Source organism: Sparus aurata, chromosome 13, assembly GCF_900880675.1.
Source record: "Sparus aurata chromosome 13, fSpaAur1.1, whole genome shotgun sequence".
Classification (NCBI taxonomy): Eukaryota; Metazoa; Chordata; class Actinopteri; order Spariformes; family Sparidae; genus Sparus; species Sparus aurata.
Genome location: NC_044199.1, coordinates 2,051,892 through 2,078,166, shown reverse-complemented (window position 1 = coordinate 2,078,166; position 26,275 = coordinate 2,051,892). Strand labels below are relative to the sequence as shown.

General features: G+C 40.0%; 1 protein-coding gene across 2 annotated transcripts; it reads left to right on the top strand.

Annotated features, from left to right (window-relative positions):
- Window positions 1–1,058: 1,058 nt before the first annotated feature.
- On the top strand, window positions 1,059–25,039 carry rad50 (RAD50 homolog, double strand break repair protein). Of its 2 annotated transcripts, none has more exons than XM_030438779.1 (28): window positions 1,059–1,162; window positions 2,881–3,018; window positions 3,289–3,372; window positions 3,764–3,915; window positions 4,027–4,212; window positions 4,310–4,514; window positions 4,931–5,059; window positions 5,958–6,123; window positions 6,272–6,330; window positions 6,757–6,891; window positions 7,371–7,577; window positions 7,842–8,024; window positions 8,210–8,367; window positions 8,477–8,652; window positions 9,428–9,665; window positions 11,874–12,063; window positions 12,406–12,532; window positions 14,222–14,415; window positions 14,652–14,762; window positions 14,989–15,081; window positions 15,217–15,330; window positions 15,563–15,690; window positions 15,838–15,939; window positions 16,040–16,162; window positions 22,017–22,102; window positions 22,201–22,343; window positions 22,443–22,576; window positions 24,369–25,039. In XM_030438779.1, exons 2-28 carry the CDS (start codon window positions 2,890–2,892, stop codon window positions 24,553–24,555), a joined length of 3,939 nt encoding a protein of 1,312 aa, XP_030294639.1. In that variant the 5' UTR covers window positions 1,059–1,162; window positions 2,881–2,889; the 3' UTR covers window positions 24,556–25,039. The 2 variants fall into 2 exon arrangements, with proteins under 2 accessions (XP_030294639.1, XP_030294638.1); XM_030438778.1 differs by lacking the exon at window positions 1,059–1,162 and adding an exon at window positions 1,190–1,329 and having other exon boundaries at window positions 24,369–24,555.
- Window positions 25,040–26,275: the final 1,236 nt, after the last annotated feature.

Genomic DNA, 26,275 nt, shown 5'->3' with positions numbered 1-26,275 from the left:
AAACACAACAATTAATGTGTCCTTATCAAAGTCTAATATAGCTTTATACACTATTATATATTGTCGTTATTATATATACTATTATATATGTTATTATACTATTAGGCATTATACACCAGAATAACAAGCTAGCTGTATTAGGCCAAAGTCTAATATTGCTCAAATTAAAAGCACATACACAAGCCATACTGGTGCACTGGGTGACATGTTTTTTATTTTTATTAGTCTTGTTGCCATAAATACTCACTAAAGAACCAAATGTGTATCAATGCTCTGCTGAAAATAGTCCCCAACAAAATGCAATATAAACTCGGTTATTATCATCTGCTCTGAGTGCAGTACACAACAGGTTTAGGACATTACTTTTTTTAAATTCAACTATATATTTGTGACCGATTTTAAATATTTGCATCTTCATTAAGAACCAGTGGACCTGGGGCTGAGTGCCATAGTGTGTTTGTGAGTTGTAAAGTAGGCTATTGTGGAGATGGACTGATTGCGTTGTTAGTTTGGGTATTTAAAAGGGGTTTGATAATAAGAAAATATAATGGAATTCTCCAGCTTTACACTTTATTATTTTTAGGAGTTTTATTCTTTCACTGTGTTAATACACCCTCCTCATTCATCCACTGCAGCTGCTGAAAAAAACAAACATGATCTGCTTATATGAAGTGTCAGTCAGTCAGCCTTTAAGGGAGGAATAGTGTGCAAGTATCACATGGGGATAACGTTTAAGAAAACCTTAACAAAGAGAGAGATAGAAGAGTAAATACATTAAAAACCACCTTTTACCAGGAATCAGTGTTTGGAGTTTACCAGCCACCACCGAAGAAGACTGAACTGCCACGACTCCTTGGTAAAAGAAATGGAATTAATAGAAGAAGTTATTGTATTGGTAAATCATTTCTTTGTAACAGTTAAAAACGCTCATGTTAAATAACTGGTACTACTGTGTATGCGAACATTCATTGTGGACAACGCATTTAGCACTCATAAATCACGGTTACCCGTTTTTTGAGAAGCGATCACCGTTCTACGCGTTCTCATTCTATGTCCACGTTCCTTGTCCCGGAAGTTAGAGGGCTCCGCTCTGACGTCACACTCCCAACAGCGCGAAAACTGTTTGGCCACTTTCATGCCTAAAACCTAACAACACACCGAGGTGAGTTTAACATAAATGCAGCTGGAGATAACTCCTACGAACGAATGCAATGATTCTACCGTACAGAGGAGCTGTGTGTTAGGCGGGGAGTCGTTAACTGTTAAACACGGCAACGTAGCATGTAGTTAGCCAAACTGACGTTGTTAGCTAGCCTGCTGTGTTGACAGGTAAGTTAGCTGCTTGTCATTCAGCCTCATCACGTTGGGAAAGTAAACTGTGTTAGCTTGTTAAACATCCGGTCTCTGTGTTTTCACAGATTCATTCTTTAAGTCGTAAGGAAAATAACTTCAGTAAAAGTTACTGTCTGTTAGCGACAGCTTTTGCATTTGTTAATTAGCTAGCTTGGGCACAAAAAGCAGACCTGTCCCAGGTGACCTGACAGATCTGGACAGATACAAGCACATCTATATTAAAGCAGTCTGTATGAGTGTCTGTGTGTATCAGACATGTTTTTGCACATTAACATGACCATTGTACAGGTTATTTACATGCACACAGATCCATCTAGTATGTAAAGCAGTTCTATTCTATTTTATCTTATTTGTTTGTGTCTATTTTTATTTTATCGTTTTCTCTTAGTTCCTACCTTGCACTGCTACTTGTTGTTATGGTTTGCACTAGGAGTTACAGTGATTGTCAATCAGGCCAATTATCAGGGCCAATATTCAGCATTTTAATGATTATCAGTATTGTTGTTTTTGTGTCCAGTTGCAGACAGAATAAATGCATTTTAAAATGCAGTGCTTCATCTCTGATTCTCTGTGACTGGTCACAATTCTGTGGCCTCAGTGAGCTCAACACTATCTGATGTCACGAGTAATAAACAATCAGCACTGAATAATCTGAATTCACTTGCTGAATTGATCAAATAAATGAAGTGGGCTGAAATTATTTAGTAGCAGAAAATCGAATTTCAATCGAATTTCTCCTATAGATGATTAATAAAGGTACATCTTATTACATAAGGAGCTTCAGATCAGAAATGTATTTTGGCCCAAACCATTCAGCTCTTGAAGAACCAAAAGCAGAACTTAAGTAAATTATTTTGCACACAGGGAGCCAGTGTAAAAATCTGCTAACTAAAATGATGTTATCCTTTCTGCTGGTCTTGTAGAGGCCTTTCATTAGGTTAGGTGTGATGTTAAAATTGCCCGACTGGCCACCTTCAGCTTGACAAACTACCAGTGCCTGAAACATAATCACACAGGCAGCATTCGCAGAGGAACCTACTCATGAACGACTTGTTTTGGTTCTGTATTTTTTAACAACCTCCAGCCCGTTCCACAGGCTCTCTTAAACAAAATAAACTCACAAAATGTAAACAAAGGAAATATGTTCACCTATTTTTCTTATGAAACTGAAAATGCAGCTGTATACTACTAAATTAAAGTGCCTCCCTTTCACCAAACTGAGACAAGCTGCCCAAAATGTATTTTGGGTGCCACCACAGTACTTGTTAATCTCAGGGATTATTTGAGACGACAAATTTTGCTAAAAGCTATCAGTCAGTGTAAATCAGTAGCTGCAAAGTGCAAACACACACCACCCAGATGCCGCACTCAACAGATCAACTGATATCACCAGTAACCACGATAAGCTTGTTTGTCAGTGTTGCCCCAACTGAATTTTAAGATGACGATGCATATAAGAAGTCAGTATTCGTCAATATGTTCTTTAGTTGATCTCACTTTGAAATGCTCTCTCTCTTTCTCTTTCAGACAGCAACAATGTCAAAGATACGCAAGATGAGCATCCAAGGGGTGAGGAGCTTTGGTATTGAGGATAAAGACAATCAAGTCATCACTTTTTTTGATCCCCTGACTGTGCTGGTGGGACCCAACGGAGCAGGGAAAACGGTATGAGAATATGTTTTGGTGAGAGCAAAGGTTGGACTGTTAAGCATGACCTGTAGAGGATGAACAAGACAGTTGACAGTATCCTCTTGATGACACATATACACATTTGGTCAGATTTTTTTTTTCTTTCTTCCTCGCTCCCTCTTTCTCTCTCTCTTTATTTTATATTTTGAAAGTTGCCACACCAGATGTTGGATAAAAAATTATCAGATAATAACTGCTTCTCTCATCAACTGAAGTTTTGTACAATATGACCCTTTTCTTTTACAGACTATTATTGAGTGTCTTAAGTATGCAACTTCAGGAGACATGCCCCCTGGATCTAAAGGAAGTTCTTTTGTTCATGATCCAAAGGTGAGCTCGATTTTTTGTGTCAGTTAGGGCCTGTAAAAGGCTTTAAAAAAAAAAAAGTTAGTCAGTATCCTCAATATTTCACTGCTTATTATGCAGGGATCATTCAATTTACACTAATAGATAATTATAGGAGCCATCTCCTTCAAACTGAAAGCTGAAATATGATCTTCCACAAATCCTGACATTTCTTACATGAGATTTATCCAGGAAAGGCAATGCAACTTAATTTGCATTCATTCTTTAATATTTTGACAAAGGCCTCACAATCCTTTTGTGTACTTTTGAAGATCTGTGTGGAAATAAATGTACCAGAGCATTTTCTTCAAGTCCCATTCAGGTGAGGATTACTAAGGTTCTTTGTTAAGATATATTCATTCTGTGCGAATTCCAGGACGCCCATGAGACAGAAGTACGAGCTCAAATTCGACTCTTATTCACGGACGCCAATGGAGAGAAAATGTCTGTCCAGCGTGCCATGTCCTGCACTATGAAGGGAAAGACCTACACCTTCAAAAGCTTGGAGCAGGTCATTGTCAGAATGAAGTAAGCCACAGTCTTGAGCGTCTCTACTCATATTTTGTTTTGTTTTTTGAACTGATATTGATATAACACGACCCCTGTCTTAACATGTGACCTCCATCATTATTCACCCAGAGATGGTAAAAAGATGAGCTTGTCATCAAAGTGCGGTGAAATTGATCGGGAGATGATTTCTGCACTGGGCGTGTCGAAGCCTGTGCTGAATAACGTCATCTTTTGCCACCAAGAGGATTCTAACTGGCCACTCAGCGAGGGCAAAGCGCTCAAAGAAAAGTTTGATTCCATCTTTGCTGCAACCAAGTAAAGTCAACTCAATACCTCCAAGTCAAAAGCAAAATATTAACATCTATGTGCCATTAGAAGGGTACCTCTTACTATGTCTTTGTGTTTCTCCCAGGTATATCAAAGCTCTGGAAACGATGCGTCAGCTGCGTCTAAAAAAGGGTCATACAGTCAGAGAGTGTCAGATGGAGCTGCGCTACCTGAAGCAGAACAAGGAGAAAGCCCAGCAAATCAGAGAAACGGTTGCCACTAAGGAGGCTCAGCTGATGTCCTCTAAAGACAGCATCCAGCAGATAGAGAACCAGATTGATCCACTGGAGGTGTGTTAATGATTTGTGTTTGTGTGTATGTTGATGTACATGTGCAAGGACAAATCCAACAGGTGAAGGGTGTCTGCAGATCCTGTAAAAGTCTTTAAAAACGCATTAAGTCAGCACTAAATAGTCTTAAACTTGAATTTGAGAGGTCTTAAATACCACAAGCATTATATCTGATTTTATTTATTCATCTTATAATGTCTTTTTGTCAAAATGAGTCGAGCTCTTCTGCATTCTGATGTCAGAAGTCTTAAAAACCGACCACTGAACCCAATACTGTCTTTTTACTTTATACTTACCTGTAAGAAAATGCAGATAAACCTACTGTGACTCTTAACACAACAACCTTTCTCCTACATAAAAAATACATATAACAGTGGTGTACATTATGTAATATTTTAACTTGTATACATTTTCAGAATCGTCTTAATGATATCGACATGAAACTGGGGAAAGTGATGAAGTTCGACAACGACATCAAGGCTTTAGACAGCAGGAAGAAGCAGATGGAGGAAGACAACAAGGAGCTTGAGGAAACAATGGAACAGGTAAAAAAAAAAAAAAAAAGGTTTCGAGCACCAAAATCTCTGCTCACCTTCCACAGATATTAACAATTGTGTAGGCAACATATTGGCAAAACATTTTGGGGAAACTTGACAAGAGGATAAATAAAGAAGAGAGCAGAAGAGAAATTAAATGCATAAACAACGATGATGAGGCTGGAAAGTGGAAAACACAGCAAAATATACCAATTTGTCTCTCTTGACAGTTTATTTTGCTAAACACCTGCTCAATAAAACACTCCAGACTCCAGACTGCACTCTATGAAGTATCATTTACCTAAATGAGAAACTAATAGAAAGCATGCAGATGGTGAATGAGGTTGTTGTAATTCTGTAATGACGAGCCAGTTCATCACTGGTCTGTATTGATTTGAATTTGTTTATGACTGTTGGATGTTTCTGCTCCTCTGCCTGACAGAAGTTAGAAATCTCTTCCTTCCATCTGTTCTCAGTTGTGTTAATGTCGGCCGCTGAAGACTGTTCTGTTTGAGAGAGTGAAATTGTCAGTGGCGAGTTTAATATTATAAGTTGCTTTCTGTGGTCGTATTCATTTGTCTCTGACCTGCAAATGTAACAGGAGAATTAAGTAATAAGTAATTGAGCAATTAAACATATTTATAGAATCTTTCAGTCTTGTTTGATTACTGAAGTTACACTAAAGCCTCACATGTGATGTAGTAATGATGCAGTGTTCTCACTCTGTGCAGGTATTGTTTCACTTGAAAGAAGGTATACGCTCTGCTTTTTATCCAGATCATTTTTAAAGATCCACTGGTGCTTATATTCTTATCACGGAAGGCCCCAGTGGAGTGAAAACTCTGACCCTGACGGTGCTCATTGAGCTTCAGGGCCACACTAAGTCAGTGAAGTGTGTACGTGACAGGTGTTCCAGGGTTCAGACGAGCAGCTGCTGGAGATTTACCAGAACCACCAGAGGACAGTGAAGGAGAAGGAGCGCAGACTGACAGACTGCCAGAAGGAGCTGGAGAAAGCTAGTCGGGAGTGCCAGAGACTCAACAGAGTCAAGGCTGACCTCCTGATGGAACAAGGTACACACACCTGCATACAGATCAGTCTATATATCTGGGAAATAATAGACCACACAATCGCATTTTGCCTGAATTGCAAATACGGTTATAATTAAAGGAAGGATGAACCTACAGATAGATGAAGGCTGATGTTTCCCTCTTTTCTCAGGTCGTTTACAGCTGGAGGCCGACCGCCACACTGACAACATTAAGAACCGCGATAATGAGGTGAGTTGTTAATTTAAACTCTCTGCACGCTCTTAGTTGTTTGGACGGGATATGTCTCCATATTTTGACAACATAGAGCTCTTTTTCACATGGAAGTCGAATACACTCATTGTAAGTTGCTTTATACAAAAGTGTCTGCAAGATGAATGTAATGTAATGAGCAGATGTCCATCACACCCTGCAAACACTGTCAGTTTACCAATGATCCATTCAGTTTTCTAACTACAGACACTTACTATACTCAAGACAGAAACAACAGCTGTTATACTGTAAATACTTACACAATGAAAGTAGAGTGCCACTGTTTTAATTCATTGCATGGATTTTACATAAAGATAATCAGTTTACCATTTATCCCAACTTAAAGAAAATGTTTAAATTTGAAGCTTGTTGGATAAAGCGCTCACATGCAGTGTCTCTTCTCAGGTTCGCTCTTTGTCATCCTATCTGGAGATGGAGGGTTACGACCGACTGCCTTTCTCCACCCTGCAGCTTGAGAGCTTTCACCGCCAAGTTAAACAGAGACTGGAGCAGGAAAACCAGACAGCCAGTCAGGTCATGGTAAGAAACGCCCATTTTGGTTACTGAAAACAACTAAATAAGTCACAACGTGCTGTATACAGTATTTTATTCTGCAGATATGATCTAGATTTTTATCAGTGCCAGGAAAGAAGATCAGTTAAGTCACCACAGTAGAAGGCGCAGGGTGTGACCTCAGAGATATCAACTAAATCTTGATCATGAGAGCTTTAAAATGTGCATGAGATTTCAGAAACACTGTTTGTCTGTCCAGATTGATAGTTGCTGTATGGTGATGTTCTCATTATGTGAATTATTAATTTCCTATACATCACAAGTAGAGATATCTATTGCAGTTTTTGCAGGATCAAATGCTATTAAACGGCTATTATTTATCTTTTTTTACATTTTCAGTTTTACCCACAAGAGAGATTTTGAGTAGCATTCAGTCAGATAGCAATTAAATGTGCCATTCATGACGTTAATACCTAATTCCTCCTCTTATTATTCTCTCCACTCAGGCAGACTTTCAGGAAAAGGAGCAGCAGAAGCAGCAATCCATTGACGAAATGAGGGATAAGAAGACCGGCCTGGAGAGAACCGTGGAGTTAAAGAGAGACCTGCAAGGAAAGAAGCAACAAGAACTGAGGAACTTCAGAACAGAGTTGCAGAGACTGGAGGGTTCATCTAGCCGACTGCAAGAACTGGAGAGTGAACTGTCTAAAGCGGTGAGTACTCACACACTGGGTACGAGAAGGTTTTGTTACATGGTGTTTAATCAGCTGTGAAGTGTGTGTAAATGTGTGTTATTGAACAAAAAATTTAGTTGTCTCTTTGTTGTTTATATTTAGTTTTTTTACAGAAAGTTTGTCCCAAGCTAAATACTGAAAAACCACTAAATTCATAGCAGTATCAATCTCATACATAACATATGGTGCCATGTGTTTTGGTTACTCGACTTCATGTGTGTTTATGTGCATTTTCCTCTTCAGGAACGTGAGCTGCAAAGCACAGTTCAGAACTCCAACGTGGAGGAACTGAAGGCTGAAGTCGTGGAGCTCCAGAGAGAAAAGGCCGAACTTGACCGCACACAAAGACATCTTGACAAAGAGATGGAGACGCTCAACACACACACCACCGCACGCACGCAGATGGACATGTTGACAAGGGACAAGGTAATATGTTGGCGAGATTCACAGGAAACTCTCTCTCTATCTTTCCTGAGTGACCCTTTCTGTTGATAATTGAACACCGTGTGCTGATCTCCTCTGTTTGCTTTTCCTCTTTCCCCTTCTTCTTTACCTGCTCCTGTTGTCTCTCCATTCTCTGTTGGCTCATCTTTCCTCCATCATTCCTCCAGACAGAGAAGGAGGAGCAGGTGCGTAAGATCAAGTCTCGGCACAACGAGGATCTGGTGTCACTGCTGGGCTACTTTCCCAACAAGAGGCAGCTGGAGGACTGGATCTACGCCAAGTCTAAGGAAGTCAATGCTACCAGGGACAGACTCGCCAAACTGAAGTTAGTAATATGTGTTCACATCAAAGCTCATGCCTTTGTTGCAGCAGAAAAAACAAATCACTTTCTGTGGCACTGGCTGATATTGTTTCATGATTGTCTTAACTCTCAGTAAGGACCTGGCATCAAATGAACAAAATAAAAACCACATTGCTGCTGAGGTACGGAAGAAGGAGCAGCAGCTAGCAAACGACGAAGAGAAGTTCTTCAATGTGTGTGGCAGTCAGGAACTGGAGCAGGACCTGGGCAAACTGCAAGAAGACTTGGAAAAGGTCTCCAAACAGAGAGGTAAACGCTCAGCAAATAGAAATTAGAAGGAGATTCTAGGCACACACACTCATAGTAATCCAGGTTGAGAGGTGACAAGAACAGCTGAGCGAGCCAGTAGTGCACTACTTCTGTCAGTGAGGATGATACACACAGTACCAGAATCACATTTTAACCTTGGAGTTGCTCTACTTTATACTAGTGTTTATATTGGTAGCATTAATTTCCATGTTGTCGGTAAAACAACCAAGGAGCTATAGCAAGACGTTTAAACATTTGTTAGCTTGGCTGGATATTCATTACTGATATCTGCAGTGTCATTTTGCCTCATCAAAGCTCTAATTCAAGATATCTGTAATTATATTTTGACTTATCCAAATTTAGACATGTCAGAGAAGCCGCTGGAGCTGGTTCTAGAAATACAGAGGATTTCATCTCCTGCAGTAAGACAGTCCATAAGTGACCACCATTGATTCTGCTTAGACCGTTCAAAGGCTGTGCTGGGCTGATATCAAATGGAGAGCTTTGCATTAACAACTATAGACGACACTATTCAGACTAGTCTTAATAATGTTTGAGATGTGTGCAGCTATTATTTGAAGTTGTCAAAACCTAATTACAGATATCTGCAATTGTCATTTAGGATGTGTCGAGTGGAGTGTGTTTTTCACTGATATCACTCCACTGTGCAATTTCATCTAGTCAGAATAACTAATCAAAATAACTTTGGTGAAGTTTAAGTCACATTTGCACTCATTTCAACAGCATAATAAAGCCTCTACTTGTGTTTATATAGCCATGCTAGCCGGAGCTACAGCGGTATACACCCAGTTCATCGGCCAGCTGACAGAGGAGAGAGAGCCCTGCTGCCCTGTGTGCCAGCGGACGTTCCCCTCTGAGTCTGATCTGCAGGAAGTCATCAGTGACATGCAGTCCAAACTACGGCTGGTGCCAGACAAGCTAAAAAACACAGAGCAGGACCTGAAGAGGAAGGAGAGGAAGAGAGATGACATGGTGGCTCTCAGACCTGTCAGGTATGGAGAAAGCTGGCTGTGGCAAGTCAGAGATTGTGTTGTAGAGTAACAAGTTAGCAGATCTGTCAGGACATATAAAAACATTAAAGCACTTTAAAACAGGGCTGCAGCTAGAAATGTCTGTACCTGTCAAACAAGGCATTTGTCAGATTGTTGGCGAGAAAGTACGCTTGATTTGAGCTTCTCTACGAAGTACTATTTCTTCACATAAATACTTTAATCGCTTTTTGTAAGTACGACAGGAAAGGCTTGAAATGTGTGCTGTTTTAGCAACTTACCAGTCTCCATCTGTTCACGAAGGAGCTTCTGTAACACATTTCCCACTTGATTGTCAATTTTTTTTTACTGGAGACTGATTTAAAAATCCTAGGGGGCAAACAGGTATCAGTGTTTCACTGCTACAAGGAAACAGTGGCTTTATATTCTGCACAAGATAAAACCAGAACGCTCTCAGGCTCTGCATACTTTCTGTTGACATGTCAGTTTTTATCTTTGTAGCCCAGTATCACAAATCATTATTTGTCTCGATGGGCTTCACAGTCTGTAAAGCATCAGACATACATCCTGTGCCCATGAACAACTTTTAAAGTAGCTTGACGATTATCTGTCGCGGATGCATTTCCCAATTTCAGAGTCTGAGACGAAGGTACATACATAAGGTGTCATGATCAACACAATTAAAAAAAGAAAAGTAAAATAAATCGCAGACGTATTCACCCATTCACTCAATCATAACACACAACAGACCGTAGACTTTCTTGTCACAATCTGCTGAGTTCATTCAAGCACTACGACATGTAGAGGAAGTTGAGTTCTGTCCAGTCCAATACAAGACTGATTTACTGAATCTGATTCAATGACCATGAAAAAAATATTATAGTCAAATAGAGGACTTGACTAAATATGTGTTTGACATCAAATACTAGTCTGCCATAAATTAATTCAAACTATTCAGGCAAAAACAGAATCTTAGTGTCTGCAGTCGGCCTCTTCACAACGTTCATACTTACATGAGCATGCATAATTAACTGTATCTGAGTATTGAAATCAATGTATTATTAATTTTTAGCTTATTCTTTATGATTTTTTTCCCACTTCTTTGTTAAAGGGAGTAGAACACAGGTTTTATATCATGCCCCCCACTAGATGGAGCTAGAGTCTTATATGATTGAGGTTTTATTTTTGGTTCTCTCTGCTCGCTTTTCATGACCTGAGCAGACTTCCTCAGTTCAGAGTGAAGTTACCCTGCAGCCACCCTCTTCATTTTATAATAAAGAACATTGCGTATATATTACCTTAATAACATTATTACAAATGAAGTGATATTCAGAGGAGTTTAACAGTGAAATTGCAGAGAAAAGTTCATTCAGCTGAGTATAGAAAATACAAAGCATAATTCCAGATTTAACAGATAAACTGCCCCAAAAATTCCTGCAACCAAATCTTATTCTGGGATATGGTAGACTCAAGTGAAGACCTGCAACAAGATGAACATATGATTTCAATTATCTGGAATACTCCTGACAGAATGACAGAAATTACATATATAATGCATTACCTGTGTGTATGGGAGGCCCTCTTGTAGTTTGAGTTAGCCTCAAACAGGAAATCCTGGAGTGTTTTGTACTAATTTAATGGCGATCCAAACAGACTTGACTGATGTTATCAAAGTAGAAAGTTTAATTGAATAAAGTTGCGCTCTGTGTCTCAGATATCAGGTCATTTATCAGGCCTTCTGTTAGCATTATGTAGAAATTGGCTTTTTGTGCAATGTGGTGCCCCTCACAGTTCTGAGTCCAGCACCACTATTGTAAAAATAAATCCTCGATCGTTTGTTGTATGTAATGTAGGTGCCGACTACAAAGATCCTAACACTGTGATCCTCCCGTCTCACCCCAGTTTCATAGTGCAGAAACAAAGAGTAGGTCGGCAAAGTGGACGACCCAGAGACACCTTTCATGTTATTACAAGACACTGTACCGTCACATGAGTTGGAAGCTGTAATTTTAAGGCAGAAAGTCACAAAATATTTTTCTCTAAATGGTAACACGAACCCAGATAATTCCCATATTATGCGTGCCTGTTGAATCGTGTGGTGAAAACTCTTCTGGAGTCGATAAAAAGAGAATATTGAATACAAGTGTTGAAATAAATGTAGGTCTTAGACCTTTATTCTCCACTCAAAGTATATTTTGTTTCTCATTTTAGGCAGTCGATTGTCCAGCTTCAGGAAAAAGAGTTGCCTGAGTTAAGAAACCGCCTGCAGACTGTGAACAGGGAAATCGAGAGGCTGAAGAGTGATGTAGAGGAGCAGGACACTCTGCTTGCTACTCAGATGTCAGAAGAAGAAACAGCCAAGGCCTGTCTGCAGGATATATCTCTCATGGACAAATACCTGGTACCATCCTCCTGTCTGCCTTCATCTATTTGACCATCTCGGTCTCTTTCCTTTCTGTGATAATTATCTGGCAGTGTCTCTCCTCTTTCTTTCCATTTGAATCCCTCCACTCTACTCCATCCGCTCCTCCTCATGTTTAGACCTATGAGCCTCTTCCTTTTCTTGTTATTTTTCCTATTTTCACTTTATAAGTTGCAAACAGTGGCACCATAAAGAAAAGTTGAGTGAGTTGTGAAACTGAAATAATCTTGGTGATTCAGAAACATCACTGCAGACATTGCAAATTCCTGGAAATGTATATTCCCCTGTCTTTCTTCATCTTACTGTATATTTTCTTTCCAGATGGACCTTAAAGAGCTGGAGAGGAAAATAGCTCAGCATGCATCCAAACTCCAGGGAGTAGATCTGACCAGAACCACCCAGCAAGTCAGTCAGGAGAAACAGGAAACTCAGCACAAGCTAGACACCAGTAAGATGACATCATACGCCCACTAAGAGGGAAATTCTGATATCTGTCTCGGTCTTATTTGTCATCAACTCTGACCTAATTATCATGACTTGCATGACATTATCAGAATTTCAAGTGAGAGAGAAGATTTTTGGAATGTCTTCAAAGCCACCAGACTCCATTTACAAAAACAGTGATTAACCTTGAAGAACACAGGAGTTGCTGGTTTATAGATGCTTTGATTGATTAGTTTATTTGTGTTATTATGTTATGTGACTTTGGTGTTTTAAGAAGGTTAGTTCAGATTGACCCCGCCCCCAAAATACTCAACACAGTACTGACACATCTTAAGAGCAAACCACACTAAACATTTTGTAGACAAAAGGCTCAGAATCAAAGGAATTGTGTCTTCCAAGAATCAAATCAAATAAAGTGAGCAGCGTGTTTTCTTTTATCTTCATCATTATTTTTTCCCAACGATTGTATTTTCATTATTATGATTACCCTAATGTGACAACTCAGTTGAGATTGAGAGAGAACATGGTGCTTTCATTGTCATACTTTGGAATAGGGCTGCACGATTCTGGAAAAAATGTGAATCACGATTTTTTTGCTTAGAATTGAGATCACGATTCTCTGGCACGTTTTTTTCACAAAATGTTTATTGCACTGATGAGTAAAAAAACATTGTAGTATGGCAGAGGCATAAAGCAATGTTTTTTTATGTTTTGGTCAAGTTCTATCATTGGATGAGAAATGATTTTTACAAAAGAAAAAAAAATAATAATTTGTCTCCAAGATGAGAGGGAATCCTTTAATCCCTGTTGTACAGTGTTTATTGGGGCCGTATCTTTGGCTAAGTGATATGTGATAACTGCTTTGACCGGCTTTCTAAAACGGAGGCGTAATATTCATCGAATAAACATGTGACGTGACATGAAGCCCGAAGTTGGGCTGGGAACAGTTGACAACAAATTTGTCTTCAAAATAAGAGCCTTACATTGCACCCCAGTGTAGTTTAGAACTGGGTTCTTAGCGGGGGGCTTTTACTTTGAAAGTAGCGACCGTTTCTAGCTTGCGCTACAACAACAAGCTAACACAACGAAACCGCTAGAGAAGAAGCTAGCATCTCCCGGATCTCAGCGGCTGTCCAGTTGCTCAACTAGCAGGCGAGGTGGAAATAAGTGTACCCTCTGAGGCGGCAAATCGGCGGACCTAAACAGACTCTCAATTTGCCGCCCTCTGTCTAAAACCGTGGACCTAGCTGCCTAAAAGACGGGCAGATTGGCGGCTTGCTGCCCCGTCTAAAAACGGTCTCTCACTCACTCCCTCCAAACACTCAACTGCAGGCGGGCTTCCTCCGCTGAATCCCGTGTTGTAAAGATGCTTTACCACAGGTTGAGGGAGGAGGCAGCGGCAGTGCTGCGTTTGGGGGCGCCTCGAAAAATCCGGGAGGAAACAGGAGCATTTGTTTGTGATTCAGCTCGAGATATAAAATGCTCCAGAATCGATGTGTGTAGAAATAAGATCACGTGTATGTGTGAATCGAGATCGCGATTTTTTTAACGATTTTTTGTGCAGCCCTACTTTGGAAACATCTACACTAAAGAACATTTGTTGGTCCCCAGCTGCACATAGTTGAGTATAAAAATTGCAATATTTTTGTTGTCCTGTTCTTTGCCTGTTTGTAACATTTGTGGGTCCTTGCAGCCTCGAGCAAGATGGAGCTGAAACGAAAGCTGATCCAGGACCAGCAGGACCAGATTCAGATGCTGAAAAGTTCTGTGAATGAGACGAGAGCAGAGAAACTGAAACTAAGCAGTGATATGCAGAAACAGCAGCAGCTGGAGGAGCAGTGCGTCGAGTTCACCACTGAAATACAGGCCTTAACCAGGGACATTAGGGTATAATCTACTTTCTTTTGTTTGTTTCTTTATGTAAGCAACTGTAAGAAGTTGATGCACAAACACTGGTGAATTACATTTTGCATGTTTTAAAGATCAAGTCCATCCTGTATTACTTTGAATTCCTCTGCTTATATTTAACTTGTTGTTTGCTTCATGTATTTCGTTAGCTGTGTATGCTCATAAAGGAAAGTCGGTCTCGTCTGTAAATTTCCCTTCACTTTGTGCCCAACCAGCAAGCGAAGGAACAGCTGTCTCCTTTGTCCACGGCTCTGGAGAAGCTGCAACTGGAGAAGCAAGAGCTTGTGGAGCGCAAAAAGCAGAAGCAGGAAGAGTGCCAGGAGAAGGTGGACACATTCTCACTTTTGTCCGTCTTTCACATCCATCAACAAGCTTGTTTCAATTATCTTTCCTTTTATTTTTCCTTACATTTGCATAACCGCTGTCACATTTCCTGCTGATGTTTAAAGTGAAGGATTAAGAGTGGGTTCTGAAAGCGTTTTTTCTAAAAACAGACTTAAAGCGGCTTTAAGTTTCTTCTGCTTAATGATCAGTTTGTTGTCTCACTGACAGATCAGTGCCATTAAAGAGAGAGTGAAGGCGATCACCAGCTTTGAAAGAGAAATTACCAAATACGTTGATGAGGGCAAAGACGAATACAAAGAGGTAACGTGTCCCACTGTCATACATGTATCATTTTGCATTTGAATAACTTTGTGATTGGCCTGGCTGTAATTGTGTTTGGATTATTTAAAAAGTATTAAACGACTTTGTTGACATTGTCTGTTGATGTTGATGCAGCAAAAAGAGTCTGAGCTTCAAGAAACCAACACTCACCTCCATGAGGCCGAGAAGAATAAGGAGAAGATCAACAAAGAGATGGGAAACATCCGTCAGGACATAGACACTCAAAAGGTACAGTCTCCTGAGTCAGTATTGACTTTATTCTCATCTTTTGATCTCTTTTTTTTTGGAAGTTGTATGTTCATTCTACCATTTTACAAGTTGAGGACTTGGTTATCTACTTCAGCTCTCAGTGTTGCATCCAGTTTTGCACCTGCAGAGCACTGTGCTGTAGGGACATGGCCCTCTAGTTGCAAACACTTCTGTTAGTTGGTTACATTTCAAACTTGTTTATACTTCTCAGGTCCAGGAGCGCTGGTTGCAGGACAACCTGACCTTGAGGAAGCGTGTTGAGGAGTTGAAAGATGTTGTGGCTAAACGCGAGGTTCTTATGAAGGACATGGGCAACATGCAAGTCTTGCAGCTACGCCAGTAAGAGCGCTACACCTTTACAATCATGCCTGTTTTACCTCTGCGGTGTCCCACTTGAATTTGTTAAGCTTACACATGGTCAGGCTGATAATAATATAAGAAGTTAGCAATGATGTTTTTACCTAAACGTTTTCTGCGGTTGTCCAGAGAACGACGTGAAGGTGAACGCAAGCTGGAAGACCTGAAGAAGAACCGCAGTATTGCACTGGGTCGTCAGAAAGGCTTTGAGGAGGAGATAATGCATTACAGGTTAGATATGAAGATCTATGGTTGGATTTAGGCAACTCAGAGCATAACTGAATTCAGTATCCAACCTATGACCTATGCTTTTAAAATTGATTGCTTGCAGAAAAGAGCTGCGAGAAGATCAGTATGACAAAGCTGATGAGCGCTACAAAAACAAGATGATCACAATGAGGACCACAGAGCTGGTAATAAAAGACCTGGAACTCTACTACAAGGCCCTGGATCAGTGAGTGCTGCCTTAACATGTACACTCACACTTATTTGAGGTATTATCCACAAACTATTTCTCTTCGCAGTTCAGTGTTGAGGGTTTTAGGGAACGCGGTGAGCTTTAATTAATTAGATTTTTTATCAGGGCTGTGACAATAGATTTGTCTCCTGATTCAACAGATTTGGGTGCTGATATTGAGTATTGTATACTATGAAAACATTTGAATCATACACTTGCAGACACTGTTTATCATGAGGCCTACTTCCAAACAAATCAAAAACAACTCTAAAATCAATTTCTCCAATTACAGATACATATAAATAAGAGGAACCCTGCAGAGTCAAGGTTTATGGGAAAAAACTAGACAGAGTATTTGGGTTTGTTTATAAAAGAGGCTACGTTTTTACTAGCAGGTAGTAGAGTTTCTATGACTTAACTTTGGCACCATCTAACCATCCTTCTTGTTATGAGACATCCGTCTGTTATCATCCGTATCGATACCTTTGAAGTTTTTAGGTTGCAAGTTAGAACGTCAGCTAGGTCAACGTGGGAAAACTTTGAGTTTGAACAGTGATGTCAATTCTCTTGTAATTCTTCCGAGCATTAGCTTTGGGGGCTGTAAAAATGTATCCGATGGAAAGTTCCACAGTAAAACGACTCGTTTACTGATTACTAACGCTGGGGTGCACTTTAACCTCAGCACGAAGATTCTGGGTTTTAAGCTATCGACCGGTCAGTGCCTTTCTGTGTGCAGTATAGATGTTCTTTTTGCATATTCAACCTGTTCATCATATCATTATTTTAAGTCTGTAATGTTAAACCTCTAGTACTTTTGGAGCTGTGATGCACCTTGTGCTATCAAAGTATGAAGCTAATGTTTCCTCAAGCAGCTACAGTGCAGAACGCTCAGCAGTAGCATTTACTTTATGCTAATTCCAGACAGTTAGAAATCAAAACACAGTGTGATGTGACTCACCAGCAGTTTATCATTATTTCTATAAGTGGCCATGGATGAATTTGTATGAGATGGTGACAGTATGATAACCATCTCAGAATTGCATGGTTTCACTGTATTACACAATTGCTATTATCGACTCCATTGACCCTTAAAGAAATAAGAGTTTTTGATTTCTGTTTTTGTTTTTAGAAGAAGAAGAATCTTGATTTGTCAGACATGAATACCTGAAATTTGTCCTCTGCATTTAACCCATTCCTAGCTGCACATTCTAAGTATACACATACATATACACACAAGCTAGGAGCAGTGGGCTGCTATGTATATATTCTCACAAACTTTTAATAACTTGGTATAAACTTGAAAATGTATATTTCTTCCGATAACGCTAACATGGTACAATTCCAGGTTATAGATCAGCAAATTCCCACGGTACGAAAATTGTCTACGTCAATACATTACCCTGGCATACATTGAAACCAGTAAATATTCATTCAGAGCAATCCAAGCATGACATATGCTAAAGTGGTTGCATGTGGCAGCTGCCAACTATTCTTTGTGTAGGCGAACGAAGACTGTGGGTGCAATGACACACGTCAGTAGTCAAACTTTGTCATCACAGTTTGCACCACAAAGTGTTTGGGATGAATGAATGGGTAATTATTCTGAAAACCAAAAGCAAAGACAATTTTAAACAGACACATTGGGTATACAATAGGAGGTCATTTTAAAAGAAAAGAAGAAGATTGGTGCCCAAAATTATTTACAACTTGTGCAGCACACATTCAAAATATGTTGTTCGACACAGATTATCTGGTAATGTGAAGGATTAACAGTTCGAGTCTTAAGTCTTTTTGATTGCAAAAGGGAAAAATAGATAACCTTTGTCCCCACGCTCATCCAGACTTGTTTGACCTCCTGCTTTTGCTTTTTTTCTCATGCGTTCCAACATCAAGCTAATCCCCATTTTGTTTACATCTGCTTCCCCATGAGGTCACATGAAAGGGATCACGGTAGTCGAGCAGAGTCATGAAGCCAGAGCGCTGAAGCTGCATGATGCAGTGTTTGCTGTTTATTCAAAACGTGTCCGGATATCAACAGATTTGAAACTGCACTTCCTTGTAGATCAAAGTAGATCTGGATGACTGACTGACAGACAGACAGACAGACAGACGGTGTGAAAATTGACATAATTTGCCTTTATAAATGTTTTAAGAAGGACAATCAAACCCAATTTTATGCTGTCTCACGAGGACAGGACAGGACGTATCAGGTTTGTTTCCAAGAAGCACGACTAAGCTACTATCATCGGTATCATTACAATGTGGCATCTTTGTGGTATTTGCAGTAATGATTTTGGTGATAAAAATGTGCAGTCAGTTGAAAAAGTATCAGCAGGGTAGTGAAGCACGACATTGCACAAGTCAAAATGTTAAAGAACTTTGTTTGTGGAGTTTTAATTTAAAAAAAAGTTGATATCAAATAATAAACCAATAGGTTACTATTTTATTATGATCTCCAATCAGGCCTGTGCTCATTATTCTTTTTCATTGATATTTTTTCTTTTACCAAAATCTGTTCTTTCCATTGAATCCTCACAAAGAAAATGAATTCTAATCAAAATCTGTGTGCATGGTCATGGTTTTACATGACCATGATATCCATGATTATTGGATACATGAATAAGTCTGACAGTGACACTAGCTGAGGATGAAGGCATGAGTGAACCTCAGTGAGGAAGTGTGAGCTCACCAACTCAGATACCATCTGAGAAGAGAGCTGAAGCATCATTTACCCATATGTGTGGGTTCGTTAAGCCATCAGTGTCTATACTGTTATCAAGATCGCAAGCAGGCTTTTGCAGCCTAACTGCAGACCATACATCCAGGTCACAGTTTCTTTCTGAATACACAGAAAAGCTTTTCATGGTGAGATGTTTTGATTTAGGAGTTGAATATGAAACTTCCTTAGTGACCCGTTTGCAAACGTCAATATGACTCACTTGCAACAAAAATTGTGGTGTGTGCATAATGCATCCAAACCCTGAAGACCACGCTGTGTCAAGTATCTATAATCTGTTTCATTACCATAATTTGACTTTTGTTAATCCTGTGCATATGCGTTTATTTTATTTGAAAAAAAAACTACAAAAACATATTTTTTATATATGTGAGGTAAACTAAAGCATTGTGCACACCATCATATAGTAACTATATGAAATAGCTTGCTTCATTCATCCATAAAACAAATGTTAATAAAGGAATCACAGTTTAAAATGTTTTGCTGCTCAGCAGCAACAAGCAACTGACAGAAGCCTCCAGCTCTGTGTTTATTTTGTTTAGATAATAATCTAAAAAATGTGTTTTACTCATTCTAGTGGGAACAGTTTTGTTTCAAACAAGTGTGATACTGAAGCGGAATCCGTGTTGAGATTGAGTACGTCTAGGGGATTGAAAGTATCTGAAGAAGGCCACGAGGTCACTGGGTCACAGATGGAAAACAGTCACTTTTGACGTTGACAAACGAATCTCGTCTGTGGAGTTCCAGAATTTCTTTACTACTTGAATATGACAACGAAAAGTAGTAATGCAAGGTTAAATTTTCAGAACATGGAACTCACATTTTGCTTTTGGATCTCACAACTATCTCTCTCATGTTCTCATAGAACTGGTGTTACCTTTAGAACCTGAAGTTATTTTTTCTCCCGGTTAATACATTTGTGACAATCACAATGTTACAGATTGTATTTACTGATTTACTGAGAATGTAATGCCAGTTTGATTGTGATTATTATTTGGCCAACATAGCATTCCAAGTTTGTGTTACTATCACTCTGCTGCAGCTCAGGAAGGAAAGCAAGGAGAAAATTACGTCCTAAATATGCCATAACCATTCTCCAATTATAGTCATTTTCTGCTTATAAACGTAAAAGCAAGGCCTGGATTTTGTTGTCATGTTGGGAGGAGATCTTCAATAGCCAGTAGGGCTGCACAAAAAATCGTTAAAAAATCGCGATCTCGATTCACACATACACGTGATCTTATTTCTACACACAGCGATTCTGGAGCATTTTATATCTCGAGCTGAATCACAAACAAATGCTCCTGTTTCCTCCCGGATTTTTCGAAGCACCCCCAAACGTAGCACTGCCGCTGCCTCCTCCCTCAACCTGTGGTAAAGCATCTTTACAACACGGGATTCAGCAGAGGAAGCCCGCCTGCAGTTGAGTGTTTGGAAGGAGTGAGTGAGAGGCCGTTTTTAGACGGGGCAGCAAGCCGCCAATCTGCCCGTCCGTTGGGCAGCTAGGTCCACGGTTTTAGACAGAGGGCGGCAAATTGAGAGTCTGTTTAGGTCCGCCGATTTGCCGCCTCAGAGGGTACACTTATTTCCACCTCGCCTGCTAGTTGAACAACTGGACAGCCGCTGAGATCCGGAGATGCTAGCTTCTCCCGGATCTCTAGCGGTTTCGTTGTGTTAGCTTGTTGTTGTAGCGCAAGCTAGAAACGGTCGCAACTTTCAAAGTAAAAGCCCCCCGCTAAGAACCCACTTCTAAACTACAATAGGGTGCAATGTAAGGATCTTATTTTGAAGACAAATTTGTTGTCAACTGTTCCCAGCCCAACTTCGGGCTTCATGTCACGTCACATGTTTACTCGATGAATATTATGCCTCCGTTTTAGAAAGCCGGTCAAAGCAGCTATCACATATCACCTAGCCAAAGATACGGCCCCAATAAACACTGTACAACACGAGGGATTAAAGGATTCCCTCTCATCTTGGAGACAAATTATTATTTTTTTTTCTTTTGTAAAAATCATTTCTCATCCAATGATAGAACTTGAACAAAACAAAAAAAACATTGCTTTATGCCTCTGCCATGCTACAATGCTTTTTTACTCATCAGTGCAATAAACATTTTGTGAAACAATCGTGCCAGAGAATCGTGATCTCAATTCTAAGCAAAAAAATCGTGATTCACATTTTCTCCAGAATCGTTCAGCCCTAACAGCCAGTATGAATGAGAGTGATTCAAAAGTATGATGAAATCCAAATGATACTCATTAAAAGATATGACATGAAAAGCTAAAGGAGGGGAAATACCTTTTTTGGCCTAATTAGCAGTATGCTGTTTTTAAACGTAACATCATTCTGTTCTTCTGATCATGACTAAGTAACATCTCTGCTCCGTTCATACCCTTGCAATATGCAGTCTTGAACCATGGTTTTCATCTCATGCATGAACAGTTTCGTACAAGATAGAGTTGGTCAGATTGATGGATAAGGAGCTTTACTCCTGCTGTCTTTTCTACCTTCCTTCACGGTTTGTCCTTCCACCATATATGGGCTTGGATGCGGCGCTGTCGGTAAACTGTTATCACTCCGAAGTTTACAAACCACATAACAGTTTCTCATCAGTTTGCTAGATTATAGACAAAATGCTTCTCGGTATTCCGGAAAGCAACACAGGGTTGCCTGCCTTTTATATCTCCTATATCAATACCGTTGTCACGTGTCAATATTGCATGGATTTAGTAAATAAAAAATTGCTGTTGCCATAACTTTTTAACCAAATTATCAGAAAGTAGCTTTTTGTTTGAAGTCAGGTCAAGCCGTATGCAAATATGCAAGAGCATACCTCAGTAACCTACAGAAGACTTGATGATTGTATCCATCTGTGTCCCTTGATACAAGTGTCCATAATGTGCACACTGAGGTGCCGTCTGCATCTGCTCACCCTGTTTTTTATGACTCACTGAACAATTCTGCACTGTTAAAATATTTTATACTGTTCGATGTCAATGCAATCATGAATCTGCTTCTGTCTTGAGCTCAGTCAAAGTTTTCTGGCTTCTATGGAAGGTTAACTAGTCCGATGTTGAGTTTGACGTATTGACTCCTTTTTGGATTCCGCAGAACCATCATGAAATTCCACAGCATGAAGATGGATGAGATCAACAAGATTATCAGAGACCTGTGGCGCAGCACCTACAGGGGTCAAGGTGTGTTTCACTTTAGAGTATAATCTTTAATTTCTACGTGCATAGTTCTTGTTCATTCCTCCATCTCTGTGTCTAATCTCCTCTTGACCCCTCTCCAGATATCGAGTACGTAGAGATCAGGTCTGACGTGGATGAAAACGCATCAGCTGGACTGAAGCGGAGGGTTTACAACTACCGAGTAGTTATGGTGAAAGGAGACACCGCTTCGGATATGAGAGGGCGCTGCAGTGCCGGTCAGAAGGTACACGAAAAGTTTTTTTTGTTGATTTTTTTTGGTTGTTGTATGATTCATTGATTCCCGTTTTTATTTTTATGCATTTGTTTCCAAACGTGGGTTTAGGTGTTGGCATCCCTGATCATCCGTCTCGCTCTGGCAGAGACCTTCTGTCTGAACTGTGGGATCCTGGCCCTGGATGAGCCCACAACCAACCTGGACCGAGACAACATTGAGTCACTGGCACACGCCCTTGTAGAGTCAGTACACACTCACACAGTGTTTTACCTCTAAACTTGACACAGAGCACAACCCAGTTCCCAATTTACTGACTGTCTTACCTGCTGCCATCCCCCCGGCTCTTACCTGAAAACTTTTAATGTGGATAACGAGCCAAAATGTCTGAATAAAGGGAATTTGCGTACGATTATGTGAGGGGGCTCCAATGCACGAGTAATCATGAGTAGACTGTTAAATTAAATGCTTCTTTGCTGATAACATGTTGGATTTGTTACGACCAGGGCCGAGGGGAAACCCTGGTGCAACAAGAGTGTGAGACTCCCCTCTTCCTGTTCCCCAACACCACCAGCAATAGCGTTTTTAAACGGTTTTATTAACATGGTTTGTACACAATCATGCATGCTGGCAGTCTGGGACAATGGAGGAGAGCCTCCAGGAACTGGGAGGAGCTGGCCTTTAAACTTCTGGCTCCAAGAACAGCCAATCAGCTCCCTGGGAAAACCTACAATCAGACACACCTGCAGCCAGTCTCACACACACTCATACTCTCACTCAGGTAAAAGAGGGATATTAAAAACAGACAATAGTGAAAACATTTATGACCTCTAGGGTCGGAACAGATTCGTGTTAACAAAAAATAAAAACTTTCAAAATGTTATCAAACTGGAATTAGGCAGCACCCTGCAGTAACTGTGGACCCCCGAGTGGAGACACACGACCTAAATGTTCTCACTCTCAAGGTATCAAAAGTAGGTCACAAACTCAGTAAGGTGCTCGCAAAGATAGAATTAAAAAAATACACACAGTGACTGTGCAACATGTCGTCACTCATGTCAGCCCTGCTTTGGCTGGAAGGCTGCTGTTAGACTGATAGAAGCTCTGCACCAGCTACACATAAGGCTGCTTTGATGTGCTGTATGTAGTGGTGAGAAGATGAAATACAAACCAGGAAGTCGGTGTAATCGGTCGAATTCAGCATCTGCATGTTGCTACAAACCACATGCAAATACATGACTATCCACATTTGGCACTTGGTGGTAAAAAAGGCACATTAAAAGAGAGATCTCAGGTTTTTAGTGATCAGTCAAATAAAGATTGATTCGACTTTTTTCTTTTTAAACCCATCAGTAGTAAGGAACTTGTTTGTTACAGACTCTTGGCAGAAAATGTCCCCTTCGAATTGTGACATATCTAGCAATCACAATATGTCAGAGAGACTGTGATGATTGTTTTCCTTTTTAAATGTCGTCCCCTGTGCTGCAGCCATGTTAAGATAGTCTAAGTTCATTGGTCACTGTCTCCATGAATGAACGCTGTTGTCAATCTGAAAGTGGCTTTGTGGCATTCACATTAGTGCTGATGGTGACGTAGAGATACAGAAACATTACACGCAGGAATCTTCTGCCAGTTGCATTTTGGGTGTCGGAAACTCCTTAAAAATATTATTATTTTTTTTTTTTTTTATTTCAATAATTTCCTGGCCTTTGAATAATCTTTATTTGTTGAATTTGTGAGTCTTAATTGTAACAAACATTTAATCTGACTTTGTTTTTCCATCTTTCAGTGTTTTTTTTTGTCAAAATAATTAAAGTTCTTCAGCAACCAAAGTTCTCATTTCTAGCAGCAACTCTTGAATAAGAATAAATAAATTGTCTAAAATAAGTCTTAAATTTGGTTAGAAAATATACTGAAAAGGTCTTAAGAAGCATTAAATTTAAGTGTGCAACACCTTCACTCAGGAAGCACCGTCAAGTCTGACTTTACAGTGTGATTTAAATGAATGTAATGAACTTGTTTATCTCTTCTCCCCAGAATCATCAAAACTCGCTCCCTCCAGCGTAACTTCCAGCTGCTGGTCATCACCCATGACGAGGACTTCGTGGAGCTGCTGGGGCGGTCCAGCTACATCGAGCACTTCTACCGCATCCGCAAGAACCAGGACCAGAACTCTGAGATCACAAAGTGCAGCATCAGCTCCCTCTCATCATATCTCCACTGAGAGCACAAATGACTCTTTGGTAATGCACCATCATCGCTCTGCTTGCATTTTGTTTGGTCGGGCAAAGTCGCTGTTCAGTTGATGTAGTTTAAGTTTAAGATCATCCACTGGTTGGACAGTTAGCTTCAGACTGGCAGATATCCAGTCATGCAGTATGTAACATTTGAGTCTGTATCTACGCAACACAAAACATAACTCTGTTTTTCTTCATTCGGCTGTTGTATAAAGGTTTTTTGGATGACATCACAAATCGAAACTGCCGGAGACATTCTAACACTAAAATTAATGATCCTTATCAGTAGTCATCATTAGTCATCTTAATCAAAAACGTCCACAGCTCTGTGGACATCGTCATTTTGAAACTAGCACTGGTGTTTGTAGTCTTGGTGATGGAATAGAAGGATGTGTTCTGCTTCCAGAAGAGTAATATGTTCGACACTCGGAGAGCTCACGCTGTTCTGAAAATAAAGTTTCTTGTGAAGGACATGGCGGTCTCTCTTTCCTTCTCGAGATTTTTTTTTTCTTTCGTGGGAACTCCAGTGGTATCTACAGATGAGATTCACAGAATCCGAGCTCAGTTTTGGTGAATTTGCGCATCAACCACAGTTTAATCAAACCAATCTTATCTCTAAAATGCTGCACACTCACTGCATTTTTTTTTTTTTCGGGTAATGAGGGGAAAAACGTGGCAAAGGCGTAGGCCAAGCAGGTATAAATCTCGTTCACTCAGCCAAGACTTCAGAACAAGCTTCCAGCTGACAATTGAAAGATCAATTCAACTGAAAAGGACTCCGGAGGTTGACAGTCAAACAAGCTTGTATCATGACGATGAGGACGCTTCTGCTGGTGTCGGCTGCGGTGCTGCTGGCGGGTGTAGTTGCTGCCAGTACTCTTCCACCGAGCCTCAACAAAAACCTGAAGAGTATCATTGATCTGGCTGAAGAATTCAATAGAACGTTCAGTCAGGTAAGAGCTCAACAATTAATTGCTGCGTTACCTTATTAAGATATTTGCCATTATAATAAAATCTGACTGAAGTGATTAATTATCTAATTCTTTTGTCTTGTGTCGCAGGCATATTTTGTGGAGGATGTGGGGCATCTGGCCCAGGGGAGAAACCGGTGCGGGGTGAGAAGAATGTTTTGTCTTTGAAACATCGCTTGTGGTTTATCTAGTGCCAAAGTCAATTTGCATGAGCTACATTTTGTTGATAACCGGTTAAATGTGTCACAAATGTAATTATAAATGATGCATCGTGTTGTCAGAGATGTCTTTTCCTACAAATCATAACGTGTTTGGTGCAAAGCCTCGCAAAAGTCGGTCAGGTCACCATTTGAGGATTCTTTTGAGTAAAAGATAAAAGCTACAGATTCCAACTAAAATTGGAACTAATACTACAATATCTGTCAAAATAACGGCAATATGATTTGATGTTTGGTTTTTCTTACAAGCCAGCCCCGGTGCTGACATTTGGCTAATGTACTGATGTTGTAGTTGGACTGTAAGAATCGCATTTTTTTGTCTCAAGTTTGTGTCGGTCTTGTTTCCGTTCACAGTGACTGAAGGAAAATGGTTTGTTTTCAAAGACTTAATATGTTGTTGCTTTTGTCCCGCACAGGATAAGTTCTTCTGCAAAGTGCATGACATCCTGCACAAACATGAGCACTTTGCTAAGGGAAAGGAACAGAAGGAGGAGAAGGATATCGTGAGGAACTTGGAC